This window comes from Harpegnathos saltator, unplaced genomic scaffold, assembly GCF_003227715.2.
Source record: "Harpegnathos saltator strain DR-91 unplaced genomic scaffold, Hsal_v8.6 scaffold384, whole genome shotgun sequence".
Classification (NCBI taxonomy): domain Eukaryota; kingdom Metazoa; phylum Arthropoda; class Insecta; order Hymenoptera; family Formicidae; genus Harpegnathos; species Harpegnathos saltator.
In genome coordinates this window covers 492,859-510,000 of record NW_020230188.1, presented here as the reverse complement: position 1 = coordinate 510,000, position 17,142 = coordinate 492,859, and the positions used below count along the sequence as shown (strand labels likewise).

Genomic DNA, 17,142 nt, shown 5'->3' with positions numbered 1-17,142 from the left:
CCCGTCTGGACATCGCGACGCCCTCGACTCGACCGCGCGAGTCGAGATCGAACCGGGACATCGAGCATTCGCGTGCGAGCGACCGAACAATCCCGGAGGAAGCTTCGTCCGACAACGTCGTGGAAATGTCCGAGCCATGCGCCTCTCCGAGACGCCCACAGTCCGCGAATTCGGTTGTCGCCAAGTTTGATTTCGATCCCACGAGGTCGAACTACGTCCGTATAGTCGACGGAGGTGCGCTCGTGACCAGAAACGTCAACTCCTCAAGGGACGAGACGACGGCCTCGAAGCCGGTGACCGGCATCGCCGACCATCGCGACGGAACATCGCGACGCCGCCGCCGCCGCGCTGGTATCCCTCGCTGTTCGCACTAGGTTGCCTAGGTTGCCTAGGTTGCCTAGGTTCTGTGTGACCGGGCTGACTCGCGCGAATACCCGGCGCGCGCGCGCGCGAGTCTGTGTGTCAGCGCGCTCCAGCCGCTTCACGAGCCGCGGACGGGAGACGACGTGATAATGAGAGACTCTGTCGGCGAGACATGACGAATAGCGCTGTGAACGGGCGCCGAAGAATGACCGAGTGCTCGTGATCGTAGCTGCTGAATCGCCGTCGACGATTCTCGCGCGCGCGCGCGCGCGCGGAATTTCACGGCCGTCGCCACGTCCGGGAAGTCGCAAAGTCCTGGAAGTCGCGCGAACATCGGCCAAACGGCGCGCAGGCTGTATCCTCTGCTATAAATAGATGTTTTCTCGCGTGGATCGCGTCTCTTGAGACACACAGACCCGCGAGCGAGCAAAAGAGAGAGAGAGAGACAGAGAGAGAGAGAGAGAGAGAAAGAGACGCACACATTGGTAGTGGTGAACGCGTGCACGTGCGGCACCGCCGCGACACATATGTCGGCCGTTCGACGTTGGCTCGACCTTCCTCGCGTCCTTGGATCGACGGAAGGTGAAATCGTGACGGCTCGCGCCGACCTTAGATGTATATCTAGATAGACGAGAACTCGGGTCCAAAAGTCGGCGAATAGAAGACGCATCGAGCCTTCCCTCCTCGACGTGGCGGAGCGCGAACAGTCGGTCACACACGGACAATTTATTCGAGACGTCAAAGTCGCGCGAAGAATTTTGCAACGCTCGCAAAGAAAAAGAAGAAGAAGAAGAAAAAGAAGAAGGAGAAGGAAAAGAAGAAGGAGGAGGAGAAGAAGAAGAAGAAGAAGAAGAAGAAGAAGAAGAAGAAGAAGAATCGCGTCTCGCGGTTAGATCACCTCCTAGGTGCGAACAAACAAGAAACGCGGTAGCGCGCGCAAATTGCAAACCACCTGGACGTGGACTTGGTGGAATCCTCCTCGCTTAATCGTAAAGCCTCGCGTCGCCTTTTCTTACTCGACAAGTCCGAAGGAAACGGACGAGAATCGACCGGATACAAAGATCCGACCGCAGCAACGAATCTCTCTATCCCCATTCTCCGCGAGGTCAAGTCGTTACGTTACTCTGTCTTATATACGGCTGATCACTATGCTCAACTCGTGCTGTGCTTTTTTCTACCGTGCTCGTGCATACGCCGCGAGTGTTTTCCTAGTGCTTTAGTGTTACGCGATACATATATTATTGATAGAGGGGGCCCGGTGTGCCCAGGGTGCGCCCACGAACGCGGAAGTCTCGGCTACCCAGGTACCTGGGAATCGTCCTGAGATGCCTGTTAGACGAGGTCACGTGGCGCCCAGAACTACGATCATCGAGACCATCATCAGGAAGTTCGATACTCACAGTACGTAAAAGCTCGTCAAAGACGAAATCGCACAATGTCATTGCAGTGAATGACGACATTTTCCACACTCGTCTTTTCTCCGTCAAATGTCGGGGAAATAATTGTGCCGCGCGCGGAAAATAATATCGCGTCGCAAATGGCTTCGAGGATAAAGACGCGCGATCGCGCGGCAGCGGAAACTATCGTACCTCGGAGCGATCGTTTCGCACGCACGAACGGGTAATTGCTTCGTGGTTAAATAAAAATACAATTCTGCCGCAGCGCGACGTTCACGATCCCGCGCGGTAATATCGATGCCATTGCGTAACATTATGTTAATCGCACGAATTATAACGACGATTGTCTCCTCGCCGATGTCGCGATCGTAACTCGCTATTTTTGTCTCGCTCGAGCGCACGATAACGCGCGGTTATCTGATAAAGAGACTTTGGGAGTCTTTTATGAACGTTTATGATTGTAAACATGGGATATTATTTCGTTCAATTATCATAAATTTTCATAATATCTCGCGCGCGCGACCTTTCGCAAGATCGCGGCCGGTCTGCGCCATCATGCGCCTATGTCTCGTGAGTGAGAACTGATTTAAATCTTTTTTACATCAATTTCCCGGCGTAATTCCCGCAATAAGTAAGGGGCGAATGCTCATAGGCTAAAGATTAATGCAATAATTTGTATGTAAATGTCATTCTCGCGCGCGTTCAGCTTTTCAGCTCTGGTTCGTTACCGTTCGCGACCGGTTTACTTCAAAGGTCAAGACTTGAAGATGTATGCTGCCCTACGTATACACGAGAAGCGCGCGCGCGCGATTCCCTACGACGGGAGGGGAAACCCCGTAATCGAAGCGCCGGGGAATACCTCGAGTGAAATACGAGGAGCGTGCAGGCATCGAGCCAGAGGTTCATTTTCAATATTATGTAAAACATCTCGGCCGCGGTGCGGAGGGTATGGAAGGACTCGCGGTTAAATGGAGGAAAGGGGTAGCTGCATGTCACAATGGGACAATGCATGTCACTGGCAATATCACTCCGGAAATGCCTCGAGTCCTTGCGAGAGGAGAAGTCGCGATGCGCGCGAGAGGAGGATCGAATTGATTGCGAAAAGGGAGCGAGAAGGGGCTTGTGAGGAGGACAGAGAGAGAGAGAGAGAGAGAGAGAGAGAGGAGAGGGGGGGGAGGGAGGGAGGAACCGCCAAGGGTTTCTTTTACACAGTCGCGCGGTTTTACCGACGTGAATTCTCCTCGGGGAGATTGCTTGTTTAGATAAGAATCCTGTACACCTCGTCACACAAGATTGTAGCGAAAGATGCATACTCTCTCTCCGCTAGCACAAGGTAAATAACGCAATATATATTTACCTTTTCTCCGTCGCAGAAGCGATAAAATCGAAGAGGACGTTTTATTTGCACATGGAATTAGCCGTGAACATACGTTTACGTCCGCAGCTCTATGCAGATAGGGCGATGCGAAATTTGCGACGCATCAACGACGTCGTCTTGTAATTTACACGGAGCACGTAACACTCGCGCGCTCCGACGCGCGGTATATATACAGCCCAAACGACTAAATTATATTAGGCGGTATGTGAGAGAATCATTTTATATTTATGCTACACGAGAATATTTTTATATTTATAGTCGTATTTATGGCGCACGACATTATCGTGCGGCGCGGCTGTGTGTGACGAAAACACGATACATTCGTACGATGAAACTCATTGCCATAACGAAATGTTGTAATATACGTACAACATGTATGCGTTTGCGCGCAGTTAATATCAAACTTGTTTGAATTTTCAAAGAAATTTGCGTTTCCCGATTAGTGCGGAACATTGGGAATATATATGTGTGTGTGTGTGTGTGTGTGTGTGTGTCTTAAGTGAGCGACAACTCGAGGAATTATTCCTGCGCGTCTTGCGATACTTCTAAGTGCTGTCGCATTTTCTCCTACATTTCGCCGTGAAACGTGAAATAACGTATCTCGAATACTGCGGTTGCGAGATAAATCCCGTCAGCTGTTTAAATGCGATTCCGCACATCTCGTCCCCTCAGGGGGACTGGCTCGGATTAAATCCTGCGGAAAGACCGGGGAACTCTTTGAATGGGGAATTAGTTCTTGCCAAATTGGGCCGCTTGCGTTCCTATGGAGTAAATCAATTGCTTGGAAAAACACAAGGAGCGTGGAAATGAGTACAAAGTGTTTCAGAGATACACACGTATGTGCGTGCGTGCGTGCGTGCGTGTCAATTTCACAATACTCAATCATCCAGCGCGCCTGTGGGTATTTTTAATTATTGCAAATACACTGAACGGGGCCGCGTGAAAACGCGCATGTTTGCTGGCACGGGATAAATTTCACGAAATTAGACACTGCGGCGACCACGACAAAGAGGGAGGACAAGGTCGACGGTCGTTAATGTAATTGGATAATTTCGGAAGCATAGATTATCCCGACGACTCGAAAGTCGTCTAGTTTTCTCATCGTGATAAAAAATCGCTGCCACACTGGCGACGCGCGAAATTGCTTTTTTTCTCCATTGCAGAATAAAAAATTCTCAACCAATCTAATTGAATAAACAACGCGTTGCACGCGGTGCGAATAATATCGCGCCAATTAAAGCGCATGTAACGTCAGTTTCGTTTAATCGTTAAAAATGAATCACGACGATTCTCTTAGGCGATGAAGCTAGAACGCAAGTGTTAACTTTATTGGCACACGATAGAAAACTGAGACGCGTAATGCGATTGGAAAACATGTATTGGATTTCTAACGTCGATATCATCTCGGTGGTAACTTTTATGGTATTGCGACGGCCGACTTCTTGTGGCAAAAATGAATTTATCTTATCTCTCTCATCTTATGCTCACGCAGCACATCTTCGAGGCAGTGTGTCTCTTTTATGATATAACGATAAATCTTATTTATTGGCTTGCGTACGATCTTCTCGTTTCAATAAAACTAATGCGCGATATGGAGGAGAAGATTCTATAAAAGTGCGAAAATTCGCCAAAAGCTCGACGTATTATTGAGAAATTAATATCGTTTACTTCATTGATCGAGAATTCACTAAATTTTAATTATAGAAAGAATCCGATCCGCGACATCCGATAGTCTGAGAGAAACCGTCTCATTAAGAGAAATAACTAACATACGAGCAGCATCTCAGGAATACCTCGTGCGCGAGAAATACCGCCAAGAGTTTCGCGAAACGCTAACATTCGTCACAACTCGAACAATATCACGATATTCCTCGTGTATTCTTGAAGGGCGACTTTGTGTCATCGCGATAGCCGATAGCGATCGAGGAGACCGTCCGGGTTCATTCAATTTCCACTTCTTTCCGCGTTGCTCGCCGACGTTCACGTGGAAAGTTCGTGCGATGAAATCACACCCGGCAAGTTCGTTCACGGTAAGCGCGGCAGGGAGAGTGCGTGGTAATAGGCATTAACGCGATAACTTCTCTCTAGGGAAGACCTTCGTGCGCCAATTTATATAATAAAAAATATGTATGCCGGTCACAAGTCGCGGCTTCTAATCTGACGTCTCCTCTGCAGCGCTAGCTGTCCGTTTGGCGTTTACCCCTTTCTCTTCCCTCTCAACCATCCCTCTTTCTTTTCATCCTCCCCTCTCTCTCTCTCTCTCTCTCTCTCGCTCGCTCTCTTCCTCTTCCTCTTCCTCTTCCTCTTCCTCTTCCTCCCTTCTCTCTTTCTCGTCGCTCGCTACTGTCTCTCGGTGTCGCAACCTAACGACCCTTACGGATCGCGCTTCGTATACTCGATATGTAACTCGACTTCAGCTGTCTACTTGAACGGTAATCGAATACGACAGGTCGCGCGGCCGATCCATCCATGACGCGTACGCAAGAAGAAAAAATTGCACTCTCGCGCCGCAAAAAAAGAAAGAAAAAGAATTCCGGCAATTCCGAGACAAGCGTGGGGAGCGTCGCGTCGATTCAAGCCGACTTGTGTGTGTCGCAAATTGATTTTCCCTCGTTCGCCGAGCGGACGGCAATGAACGCCAAGCGCCAAGCGTGATTCTTTTTTCGCGCGGACCATTTTCGGCCAATTTTCAAGCCTGCTGAGACGAGCCGAGGTTAGAGATCCCTGCTTCCTGCTTTCTACTTAAGTCCCGAAGGGTGTACTTGACTTTTTTCCCCTGTGATAATAAAGTCCGCAAACTCGATGGAATTTGCTGAGGTTCGAAGCGCTATATATCTTTTCGACCTTTAAATGCAGAGGATGTTCCGTTCCCTCCCCTCCGCGTTATCGTTATAAATGCCGACACAATTATGCGCTGGCTCTCCGTACGCGCTCTATACCATTTACCGTGAGATCGAGAGAGCGAGAGCGGGATATGCGCCACACGAGGTTTCCATAGTACTACGTATATGTGTCGTCGCGTCGCGTCGCGTCCATAAAATTTTATTCGTACGCTGTTGTACAGAACCGTCGATCGCGCGCTGGTCCCTCCTCTCCCGGGTCTTCCGGGACGAAGACGGCCGTGCTTAAACCGTGCTTAAACCTCGGGAAGTATCTAAATCATAAACCGCGATAAGATATCGGTTGCGCGAATCGCGAGTAAATTGTGAAATTACAGTGCCGTGTGTCCCCCCGCCGCGGCCGCCCGCGACGACGGATACCGATCGCGTTCGCACGTACACACCGCCATTCGTGTCAAGGACACGCGAGCTCGAGTTGGGCAGATATCCCGAAGCGTGTGCGCGCGCGGAGTACGCAGGACTCCGCGGGGTGGAAAGAGCGAAGTCGACGATGTGTGACACCGGGAACCTGGCACGGGCCTACCTTTTCGTGTACGAAGCTATTAAAAGTCGACAATTGGGACTGCGGCGCTTCTCTTTCGCGTTAGCAGCTCGCAAGCCGGCCGCCACGTATATAGCATTGTTGGCGGTGGACTTTACAACCGTCCTTTATCTCGGGGCTACTTAATCTTGCGGAACAATAAAGGCGATCTGTCATTCGGATTCGTCGACGCTCTAGCTACATTGTAGACAGTGGCGTGCTGTCACTCTCGCAAAAAAACTCCGCTCGCATGTTCACGGTCGCGAATTAAGTCTCGCCGGCTGATTTATCCCGTTAATTAAATGTTGCACGGAATAATACGCCGTGATTTTGCCTTTCGCTATCGATCCGCCTGCCGCGGATCGAAGATCATTAAGCAATCGTCGTGCGCGTTTGCGCATTAATGAAATATTATCGAGAGTCGCGTCGACGCCATCAGTCGCAGGACCGCGTTTGATTAACGACGTTTAATTTTACGGCGTAAACCTTCTCTTCCTCTTGCTGTTTGCAATCTTGATATAATAAGCGCGCGAAAATTATTGTTTGGATTCAACATAGTTGGTTACACCCGACGGCGACGTCGGCGTAATCGACTCCGCGCGCGCGCGCGAGGATGGGACCTTTTATTTAGTCACTTGAAAGTCCCTTCCGACATTCGCGCGCCACGAGTGCCGCTAAAAGTCACCGTTCCGCTAGATCAATCAGCCACTTAAGCCCCGCCGTGTGTTTTCCAACCCCTTTGAATCCCCCCTCCCCTCCTCGTCGCATCGTCCCATCCGTCGCGGTGCCCTTTTGCACATCAAACGTTTACGCTGTGCGTGACTGGGAAATTTCCATTAGAGACAGTGATTCAGCACGGTCGGCTGTGCTCGTGATCGCGACTTTGCGGAACAATCGATTCCGATTCGCTTCTTCTCTTCATCGCTTTGCGCAAAAAATTACAAAACTGCGACAAACGTCCCGCCGCTCGTCTCTTTCTTAACTCTCGTAACTTTCAATTCTCCTTAACGCGCTGAACAAGGATCTTTATTCCGTGACCTTGTACCGTTGCTACACACACGTAGCACACACTCTCGAACGATCGTTGTATATGATAATACAAAGTTTTCGTAGCGTTGCATAGTATATGCAGCGTTAATGCGGCTTTTTCTGTCGCCGGTTAGGTTAGGTGTCACTTGCGCCTCCTGGCACACTTTTTGCCCACCTCCTGCTGTCGTTGCTGCTGCCAAACTTGCGACAATGTTGAGATTGCGATCGGTTGACAATCTCTCTCATAACCAGCGGCGGCTCGAAAGGAGAGCCCCACGACGAGATTTCCATAACGACCATTCGACTTTCGCGACGCGCTGATTCATCGAGCCGAGTGTCGACCAGGGTCGATTAGATCGCGGGACCTCGGCAGCGCCTCGACTGACCCACTTCCACCCCGCGCCTCTCGCGAAAAACGCGATGTGCAAAAAGACGGCGGCTACGTCACGTGTGGCTTTGACCGTGCCTTCCTCCTTGCCTGGGGGCGCAGGGGAAGTTTCCACGATGACAATGACTCCGGCTAGTTGACGGAAATCACCGGCGGATGAATCGCCGGCGGATTCGCGCGATTTCGCGCGTCACGCGCATACACGCTCTCGCGCCCGCGCGTGTAAATTCGTCCAGAAACTTTGGACAGCCGCCAAGATGGATATTTAAAATTCTCCACGGTCCTCGAGCATCCGCCAGACTTTTTTCCGCGGCCGCTGGTGGTTTCGCGACGACAGTGATCTGTATACCGCAGGCGTGTGGGAGCCGATAGTAGGGATACATTCTCTGATGAACTCGTCGTCGGAGCGAACCCGCTGACGCCCGCTGCCATTAGGGCTGCCATTATCGTTGATTAATTAATAATTAACTAATCTATCTCTTTTATTCCTTCAGTAATGTATCGGCGACAATGTATCGCATAACGTTGTTATACGTTAGCATACATCATATACCATAAGATGGCGGTGCTGCCATCGAAAAATACCGACTATTCACGATACGATCGAAAAGAGAAATGGGACTTTTCGCGACGTTTAATATCGTTTTAATCGTCGTTCAGCCGCGTGTGTTCGTCTTTCTGTGGTATTTTGTATTTCGTGCTGTCTCATCTCTTGGATGATCAGAATAGCAATGTTTGGCGCCGCGACGCCGCGGCGGCACGCATTTAAGTCCGACGATCATTGAGTGTTCTATCATCGGACTATTTTTCACTAACCTCGACCACGAGGTTCACCTCGATCGCTGATGCGCTCGTATGTGTATGTATATGTTCATACACACACACACATACATGTAGCTCTTCTCTCTCTCTCTCTCTCTCTCTCTCTCTCTCTCTCTCTCTCTCTCTCTCTCTCTCTCTCGACTCTCTCTCTCTCTTTCTCTCTCTCTCTCTCTCTCTCTCTCGACTCTCTCATCTATGTAGCAACGTATTTACTAGTATCACGCGTTACACCTCACATGGAACCTATTTTTAACCCCGGTTAAAGTACTCGCGCAGAGTCTCGCATTTTGTCCACGTGACAATTGTATGTTTGTTGCCAAGAAAGTTCATTCTCCCGGATCTTGGACAAAAGATAAATCGTCGGTCGTTCTTCGCATATTTTTGCATGCCAAAACCTTTTATATTCCAACTCGGCTCTTGACGAAACGGCGCATATCGAAGAAGAGGAGAGTCCAGTCAAACGCGTCAATCAAATCGTTGGCTCACAAGTTTGAAAAAATTCAGCGTACGAGCGTTAAGAGATATTTTCGTGTGAAAAATAAACCCGGAGGAAAGTGAGCTCTCTCTCTCTCTCTCTCTCTCTCTCTCTCTCTCTCTCTCTCTCTCTCTCTCTGAAATTTGCGTCGAAAAGTTATTTTTCAGAGTATGCTGCCGCATATTAACACGCGCCAGGAAACTCACTCACTTTTTATGACAAAAGTCGCTTGTCGCATACTTATTATTGGCATCTTATGTAAGTATAATGACACGTTAACTAGCATCGTTTAATTTGGCACTTGACTAATGGGTTTCGAGCTCGCGCGTCCTCGACTGTCACAGAGTCGGCGAAAAAAAAATGTGTCTTGGAGGGAACGCGAACTAGATCCGCCGCGGCATACCGAACAGATCGTCGTTAGACCTTCACCAACGCTAGCATTTTTGTTTCTTTTATGCATCGTCTCGCTGCCACCAGATGGATCGGCTGTTTATTTTGCTCGATCGTACGAGAGGTGTGGAAGAGATCATTAATTTCGGTATGTTTCCCTTTGCCAGCGGGATGCAATCGCTTTGAAGATTGCGTTAGTATGGGACGAATGCGTCTGCATGCGTTCAGCGGCGTAGCAATATTTACATTTCACATGGTTTCTTTTGCGGGCGTCGAAATTACAACTTTCGCCCTCAGTATACACCAAAAGATGACACGTGACAGCGTATCCATCTCGAGAAAATCATCCGCGATATATACGCTTTATAATTCAAAAAGACAGATAATTACAAACGCTCATAAACGATAACAAAATTTGACAAAGTGTCATGCGAGCGAAATATCGCATCGGGTATGAGAATTTTTCACGTACAAAAGAATATGCGACGAGTGTGTATCATTTTCGTATCTCATCCTCGTGTGTCTCAAAAGTACATTTAAAAACGTCGTATTTCCTAGTACGTCTCGCGAATCAGTTAGGGTACGCTGCTGAATTCGCAGACTCGCATTTACTCGCAAAAACGCTATGATTCGTCTGTCACGGTGACTTTGATGCAGTCAAATTTCCTCCGAGAGCCTTGATTATCGCGCGCACTATGCAATTTGCGTGTAAATTTCGAATTTCCATGTAACGCGTGTATATATGTGTGTGTGTGTGTGTGTGTGTGTGTGTGCGCGTGTGTGCGCGTGTGTGCGCGCGGCAGATATCACGCAGTCGCGGTTTATTATTTCTCATCGCGATTCGATTCCCCTCGAATCACTTGTTCTCTTTATACGGAATTGCACGCATTCGGTGCTAATATAGGTCATAATCGCTCTCACGTCACGCGATAGACACATCTGCGTTTTTTTTTTCTTTTTTATCGGGCACCAAACACGCCGTCAGCTTATTTTTCTTCGACAAAAGTCGGCGGCTTAATACATGACGATATCGATGTTGTTTCATACATCTCGATGGTATTTGCGATTCTCCGCGGGATCAAAATAAACCGGTTTCCACGTAAAACGAAATCACATGTTCGACTTGCAGTCTTGAATCAATCTTGTGTACACGGTCGGCGAGGTATCGACGATATTTCGACGATAAAGGTGTCAATTATCGGATTAAAATCCGCCGATAGACATTGATCGTCATTCTGATTTAAATCGACACCGTCGAAATATTGCGCGGCGCAAACACGATTGATACCGTCATACCTGCTACCTTCATTAAGCTGCAAGATAATTTCGCACGTCGCTTGCTCGATGTGACGCATACGCCTCAAAATACGTATTTCGACGACGGCTCTAGTTAACATCTCGCGAATCCTAAAGTGGTCGTTCTTTCGTAGAACTTCTATATATTTCCTCTGTGTGCCCCGCGAGCACACAGCGAGCACAAATGCGTTCTTGGCAACGAAGGCGAACTGCATTCCTCCTCGCCAGTGTCCTCTCGTGGACGAAACACAACGATGAGTAACGTCACGGAGCAAGAAAAAGAACACAGCGAACGAGATCGAACGAGCGAGATCGGTCACTCGTTCATCTTCGTGGTTCACATTTGTGCTCTCTGGAAAATACTCATATGACCGCACATGACCACATGCACAGTTGGAATCTAACCTCGACAAATATTGGATGTATCTCTTCTCTGATTAACGATGACGATATTTCCAATCGACTTAATTTGTCGCTTTGCAGTAATATTTCCTCTGTAATTTCACGATTGAACCATCTCGTAAGTCCGCGGAGTGTTCCGTCGGAGAATGCTGATTGTTGTGATTTCTCGACCTCGTTTAGTGACGGGCGACGATGCGATGGTTGCCGGCGATGGAGATGCCATGACTTTGCCGTTTTCGCCCGCCGTATTCTGTATATTTTGGTATTCTCGTGCGTCTCTCTCGTACTACTTCTCACAACGAAATTTTTTACGCCTCCAGCTGACGTGCATTGTACATACCATTTGTACCATCGCGTGTTAAGACAATACAGTATATTGTTACATGTTACATCTCGAGAGAGATTTTACATTGATTCTGCAAGTTCCAAATTAAAGGATTAAAGTAGAATCAACATTTCGATTCGGGGAATGTCCAAAAAATAATGGCGACGTTTGCATGCAGGCAAGACCGATTTGAAAAACTGTTCAAAATCGAAAAATATGTGATTAAAACTGTAGCGCTGTGATGGCGAAAATGGAATGGAAGATCCGTTTGTGATGATACCGCGCTATACCAGCCACTCACGATCAGGTTCAAAGAGATAAGGTCGGTCTCGAGCGGTTAACGGGCTTGTCGAAGGAGTACGGTAGAACACGAACAAGAAGTAGTTCTTGCAATTAAGTGACATCTTTGGCAAAGGGCCTGCTACGGCTAACGTGTGCCATCGACGTAAATTCTATTTCTAGTCTACGGCCGATAAACCTGCCGTGAAGGGCCGCGTTAAAAAGAGATCTTCACACGCCTAGGTGGGCCTCGTTTATGCCCCCGACTTTCGTATTTCTATTCCCTTCCTTTTTTCTCCAACCTTCGCAGAGATTGCTCGCATCTCCTCCCTCGAGTTTCTTCTCCCGAAGATCGAGCTATCGAGGCGATTTTCGTCTCGCGAGAATTTCCACGGGGTTATCACGGCGATTTCGTTGCCCTCCCTCGATCCCCTTAAGCAGCAGAACGTTTCGATCGGGAATTGAAGGAAGAAAAGTGTCGCTCAAAGTGGGAATAAACATTGAAATCTCGCACTCGGTAATATGCACGGGGCAACATATATTTCGAGTCGTTACTAATTATAATTATGGAACGCTGCATTTGTAACGGCGGGAGCACTCGTAACGGCCAACGTAATTCACATCTCACACGATACTTTAATTACATCTACACACACCAATCTGAAAGTACAAGTACTGGCAAATGCGCGGCGTAAAGTATATATCCTACGCATATCGAAGCGTGCTTGCGCCGGTTAATGGTAATGCCGGTTGCGGCGAGAGGGAGAGAGAGAGAGAGAGAGAGAGAGGGAGGGAGGGGGGGGGAAGAAAAAGATACGTGAAATGATATAAAGCTGCGTTCCAAATTTTTTAGAACAAGCTTCGTTAATCGTTTTATCGTCCTGATACTTATTATTTTATTTTCCACGCCTTTGTTCTACGCTTGTGGGTATGCGCATGTATAAAGTGCTACACTTTTTAAAATATTTTTAATTAAAAGACGAAGCATTTTACGTCGACCGGAATTATATGTTGTTTATGAAAGAAAGGAAAAAATTAATGCGCGACCCCGAGCCGCGCCTGCCAAAGCTTAAAGTTAAAACGCATCGCGTTTCGAGTTGAACCGCCGCAAGTTTTACGCTCCCCGTCGCAGCTTCGTCGCGTTATGCAGATAGAAAAATGTTTGTAATTAATCTAGTCTGCGACAGCGAGCAATGGTTCCCCGCTAGTTGGAGCTGAAGCGCGCGGGGGGGGGGGGCGGGTACAGTATTAATCATGATTAAAGTGCCGCACGCAGAAGGTGCTGCGTCGAGTGTTGTTTCAGAGCCGGGAGTTCCTCCCGGCTAACGAACGACAGTCAGGATAAATTCTTCATCCCCAATCACACACTCTCTCGGCAGGCTGTTTTAGGTGTACACTCGCCTGAGATTATAATCGAGAAAATGAGAACAAAGTGTGTGAGACTTGTGTGAGATATATATTCGTTTTTATTTATTTATTTTTCTTTTCCTTTGCTTGTTCGCCCCTTTTTCTTTTCCTTCCCTGAAGAATGCCGTCGATCTGTTGTTGTGTGTTTGGGGTCCTCTGAAGAAAAGCATATAATGAATTCTAATGAAGATATTGAATTTATTCTTGCTTCTAATAACCTAACCTAACCATTCATATCGAGCACGAGGTGTGAATATTGCGTATGAAAATCCGAAATTGGCATTCGGAGCGTCGAGAAACAACAATAACGATCAGAACGAGTGAGGTCAATGGTGGGGAGAACGATGTGTTTACATTTGGAAGATAGAGACGCGGATCATAAAAACGATGTCGCGATAGAGGTAGGCAGTTAGTCGCTGTTGGACGCCCGAAAGAGACGTGCTATCGCCACTCGTGCAGAAGGTTGGTGAGTGTTAATCAAATCATTGTTTTTTTAATCGTTCATCGGTTGACCGATCGGGGTGGAGCATTGTTCCCTTGCACAATTAGTTGGTTTCTCTTAATCCCAAATACCGATCTCGTGGTGCGTTTCCCCTTCGACACCGGTCCGATTCAGATGTTTTCTTGGTCACCAGACCGGGTTCGCCGTGCGTCTTCCCGGTATGACCTAAGTGATCTGAGCCCAGCAGCTGAGAGCAGACATCTCGTGCACTTTCCCTTAATGTCCATTGTACCTTGGTTGGTGCTGGATGCTGAGCTTTAGGCAGGGGATACGTCGGTGATCCTCCTCGTGCGCTTTCCCTTGGAGATCTCCGACTGCCCGCCGTCGCAGCGGATACCCATTCGGGCCGCCATTTTTAATCAATTATCGCGTGAGATAATTACGCCAAAAAGGTCACTCGAAGGTGTTCTGGCACTCGGTGCGTCTCCGTATCCCGCTCGACCTCCATCGACGAACGTCCGAATTATATTATCGTTATGCTGTCTATTGTTTTTTTTGTGTTTACTACCTCGAACTGCTCGTCTATTCATTCGGTTCTTTTGTTAGTGTGTATGCATAAGGCAAATAAACAAAAGAAGAAAGGTGATGTCTACAGGGACTGGCTCCCATGTTGTTTACACATCCTACACGTTATTCTTACTTACTTGTTATAAAATTTAACGTGTGCAAAATTAAAAATCGGTATTGCCGTATATCGCAATCGTCGTTTTCTAATCTCTACGTGTGAAGTGATACGATTCTAGGGAGAAAGAAAGAAGTAAAAAGTAAGGGCAGATATCGTGACTTATAATATAGTATTAAAAGTCGATTCGCATCCAAGTGGATTTTAATTAAGAGATGTTGATAACGTGTAACAATTATCGAGGAATTTCTTGAGCGGCATGAAATCAAAATTACTCGCCAAGTAGCATTTTGGTGTAACGTAATACCGTGTCGTATCTCGCACAGGCATCGACTAACAGGACCTAGTCACGCAATATTCAGAATGATCGCATTCCAAATGCTTCGTAATATTAATTAGCTTTATCATCCTCCGCGCTACAGCAGGACGAGCGGAATATAGACAATCGATGCGAGGAGTAGCACGACGGCCGTCGCGGCGTGCAGCAATTAATCCGTTCGGGGGTATCTTTAATCGTTGTCACGATCGACCTCGTGAAAACTACGACTGCTAGTGATCGATACACCGCCGTATCCACCGTTAGAAAAGGCGACTTATAATTCGACTTAATTTGGACGACCAAATGTTTCCACCATTAGAGTCGTCCATTTTTAACCTCGTAAAGATTACGATATTTTGCGCAGATATGTCTCAGCGAAGAGTGTTTTCTCGCGGTGAATATTTCAGTCGCAGCGTGATCGTTTCTCTCTCTCTCTCTCTCTCTCTCTCTCTCTCTCTCTCTCTCTCTCTCTGTCTCTGTCTCTGTCTCTGTCTCTGTCTCTCTCTGTCTCTCTCTCTCTCTCTCTCTCTCTCTCTCTCTCTCTCGCGCGCGCGCGCGCGCCGGAGCGAAGCAACGCGAGGATTGTATATTCGCGATTACAAGCCGTGCTCGCGATAATTTCGCTACTTTCGTCGCCAACAGCGATATATCGAATCGGCTGTCGTCCGAGAACCGTCGAGTGAGACGCAGTCGTGTGGCCGTGGCACATCTTCGCCACGGATAGCGCGGCGTCGATCTCCAGAGAATAATTCGATAAGACGTAATCCGCATTCGCAACGTAGAGTGCAACGAAGCGAAGGAACCGAGTCACGCAATATACGAGGGGATGTTGTTCCGGACATCCGGCGACGCGCGCTGTTAACCTTACACGGGGCCGCGTGCCGCGCGTACCGTCGTATTTTCAATTTCAGCTTCATTAAACTCGATTGTCCTTCGCAGAATGCTCAGGTACGTAACACGGAGGAATATGAGGGCGCACCGGCGCGGCGCGACGGCGCCCGTGGCACGCAAAGCAGTTTGACGCTTGGCGCGACTGACATTTCTGCTGAATTCTGGTGCGCTATAACGGCAGAAGACTTGAAATGCACTTGAAAATGGTCGCGGCGCGTATTAATATCTCGATCCCGCGCGTTCTAAACCCGCCGAAATATTCAGCGAGAACGAACGCGCGCGAGTCTGCCCACACCACGTGTGAAACCTGTGTGTGTGTGCGTGTGCGTGGTCGCGGTCCTCAAAATCGAACCGAAGCGTATAATTAATTATCCGCGCTCTCGCGTTTTCTCAAACGCGCGACGTTTCGGCACGAGATTGTATGAGATTGCTTTTTGCGCGAGAAGAATGTTTATCGCTTTAAAAATAGAGCTCGCATTCTACGAGTCACGCTGCGCACTTGTGTTTTTTGCATCGATGGCGCGTATCGCAGGCCCGCGTGAAACTCTGCCATCCACTCGCGTTCTTTTCAATTCAATTAGTCAATTCAATCTTTCGTCGAGAATGAGTTTTCGTTCGAAAATTTGCAAAAATCCCCAGTCATTGGAGATGTTACGCCAAGGTGAAATGAGAAGGAACATACTCGCGATCCTCGGACAGGTGCGCGAGAGACCAAATTCAGAAGCCGAGAGGTAGTCTCGCGCGTCTAAAGTCTTGAGTCTTTCGTGCCATCCGTGCGATTTGTCGACGAACAAAAGCCCGGGGCGCCGCGAACACGCTACGTTTCTATGTAGAAAATCATTTACGAAGTTTCTCTAGCATAACTGCTCGAGCGAGTCACATGCATTCGATATAAATTCTCAGAGTGACGGGGGCGGGGTTGATCACGACGACGACGACGACGACGACGACGACGACGACGACGACGACGACGACGACGTACGTCGACGGTGGCTGACGCGCCGCGCTCGGGTTTGTCAACAGGAAATAAAGTCGGTCATTCCGCGCTTTGCGGCGCCTCAGAGAGGCTCAAAGATTCCAGCTACCCCCGGCGATATATCCAATGTCGGATAATCCGCGTCCGTTTGACGAGGCGCGCGTAAAAGGCGACGGAGACGACCCGCGCCGTCTCGGCGAGCGACGCATCGTCTCGAATTAAGCCGGCCGCGGCGGCTCGCGACGATCGCGTGGCAGACGGCCTTAATGGCCGCGGCACAGAAATATTTTATGGTGTGCACTTTCGGCCTGTCGCCGGATTTAGGACGAAGGTCACGACGTCCTAAACGTGTTCGGAGCGGCGAACGCCGGATCCGGCGATTTCGTTTACGCACGTCCGTTGCGCGTTGTTGCCATGATGACGATCGATCACACGGTCGATCGTGCGAATCTCCGAATTCG

The 17,142-nt window shown here is 48.6% G+C and overlaps 1 protein-coding gene across 11 annotated transcripts in view; it reads left to right on the top strand.

Moving 5' to 3' along the window:
- The window catches only part of sei (potassium voltage-gated channel seizure), a 111,118-nt gene that overhangs the window by 1,239 nt on the left and 92,737 nt on the right, over nt 1-17,142 (top strand). For all 11 annotated transcript variants that reach the window (XM_025300833.1, XM_025300831.1, XM_025300832.1 and 8 more), the window contains exon 1: nt 1-1,764. This exon is cut by the window's left edge. In XM_025300833.1, the coding sequence (XP_025156618.1) occupies nt 1,689-1,764 (76 nt within the window). In that variant the 5' untranslated portion in view covers nt 1-1,688. The remainder of the gene's footprint in view (nt 1,765-17,142) is intronic.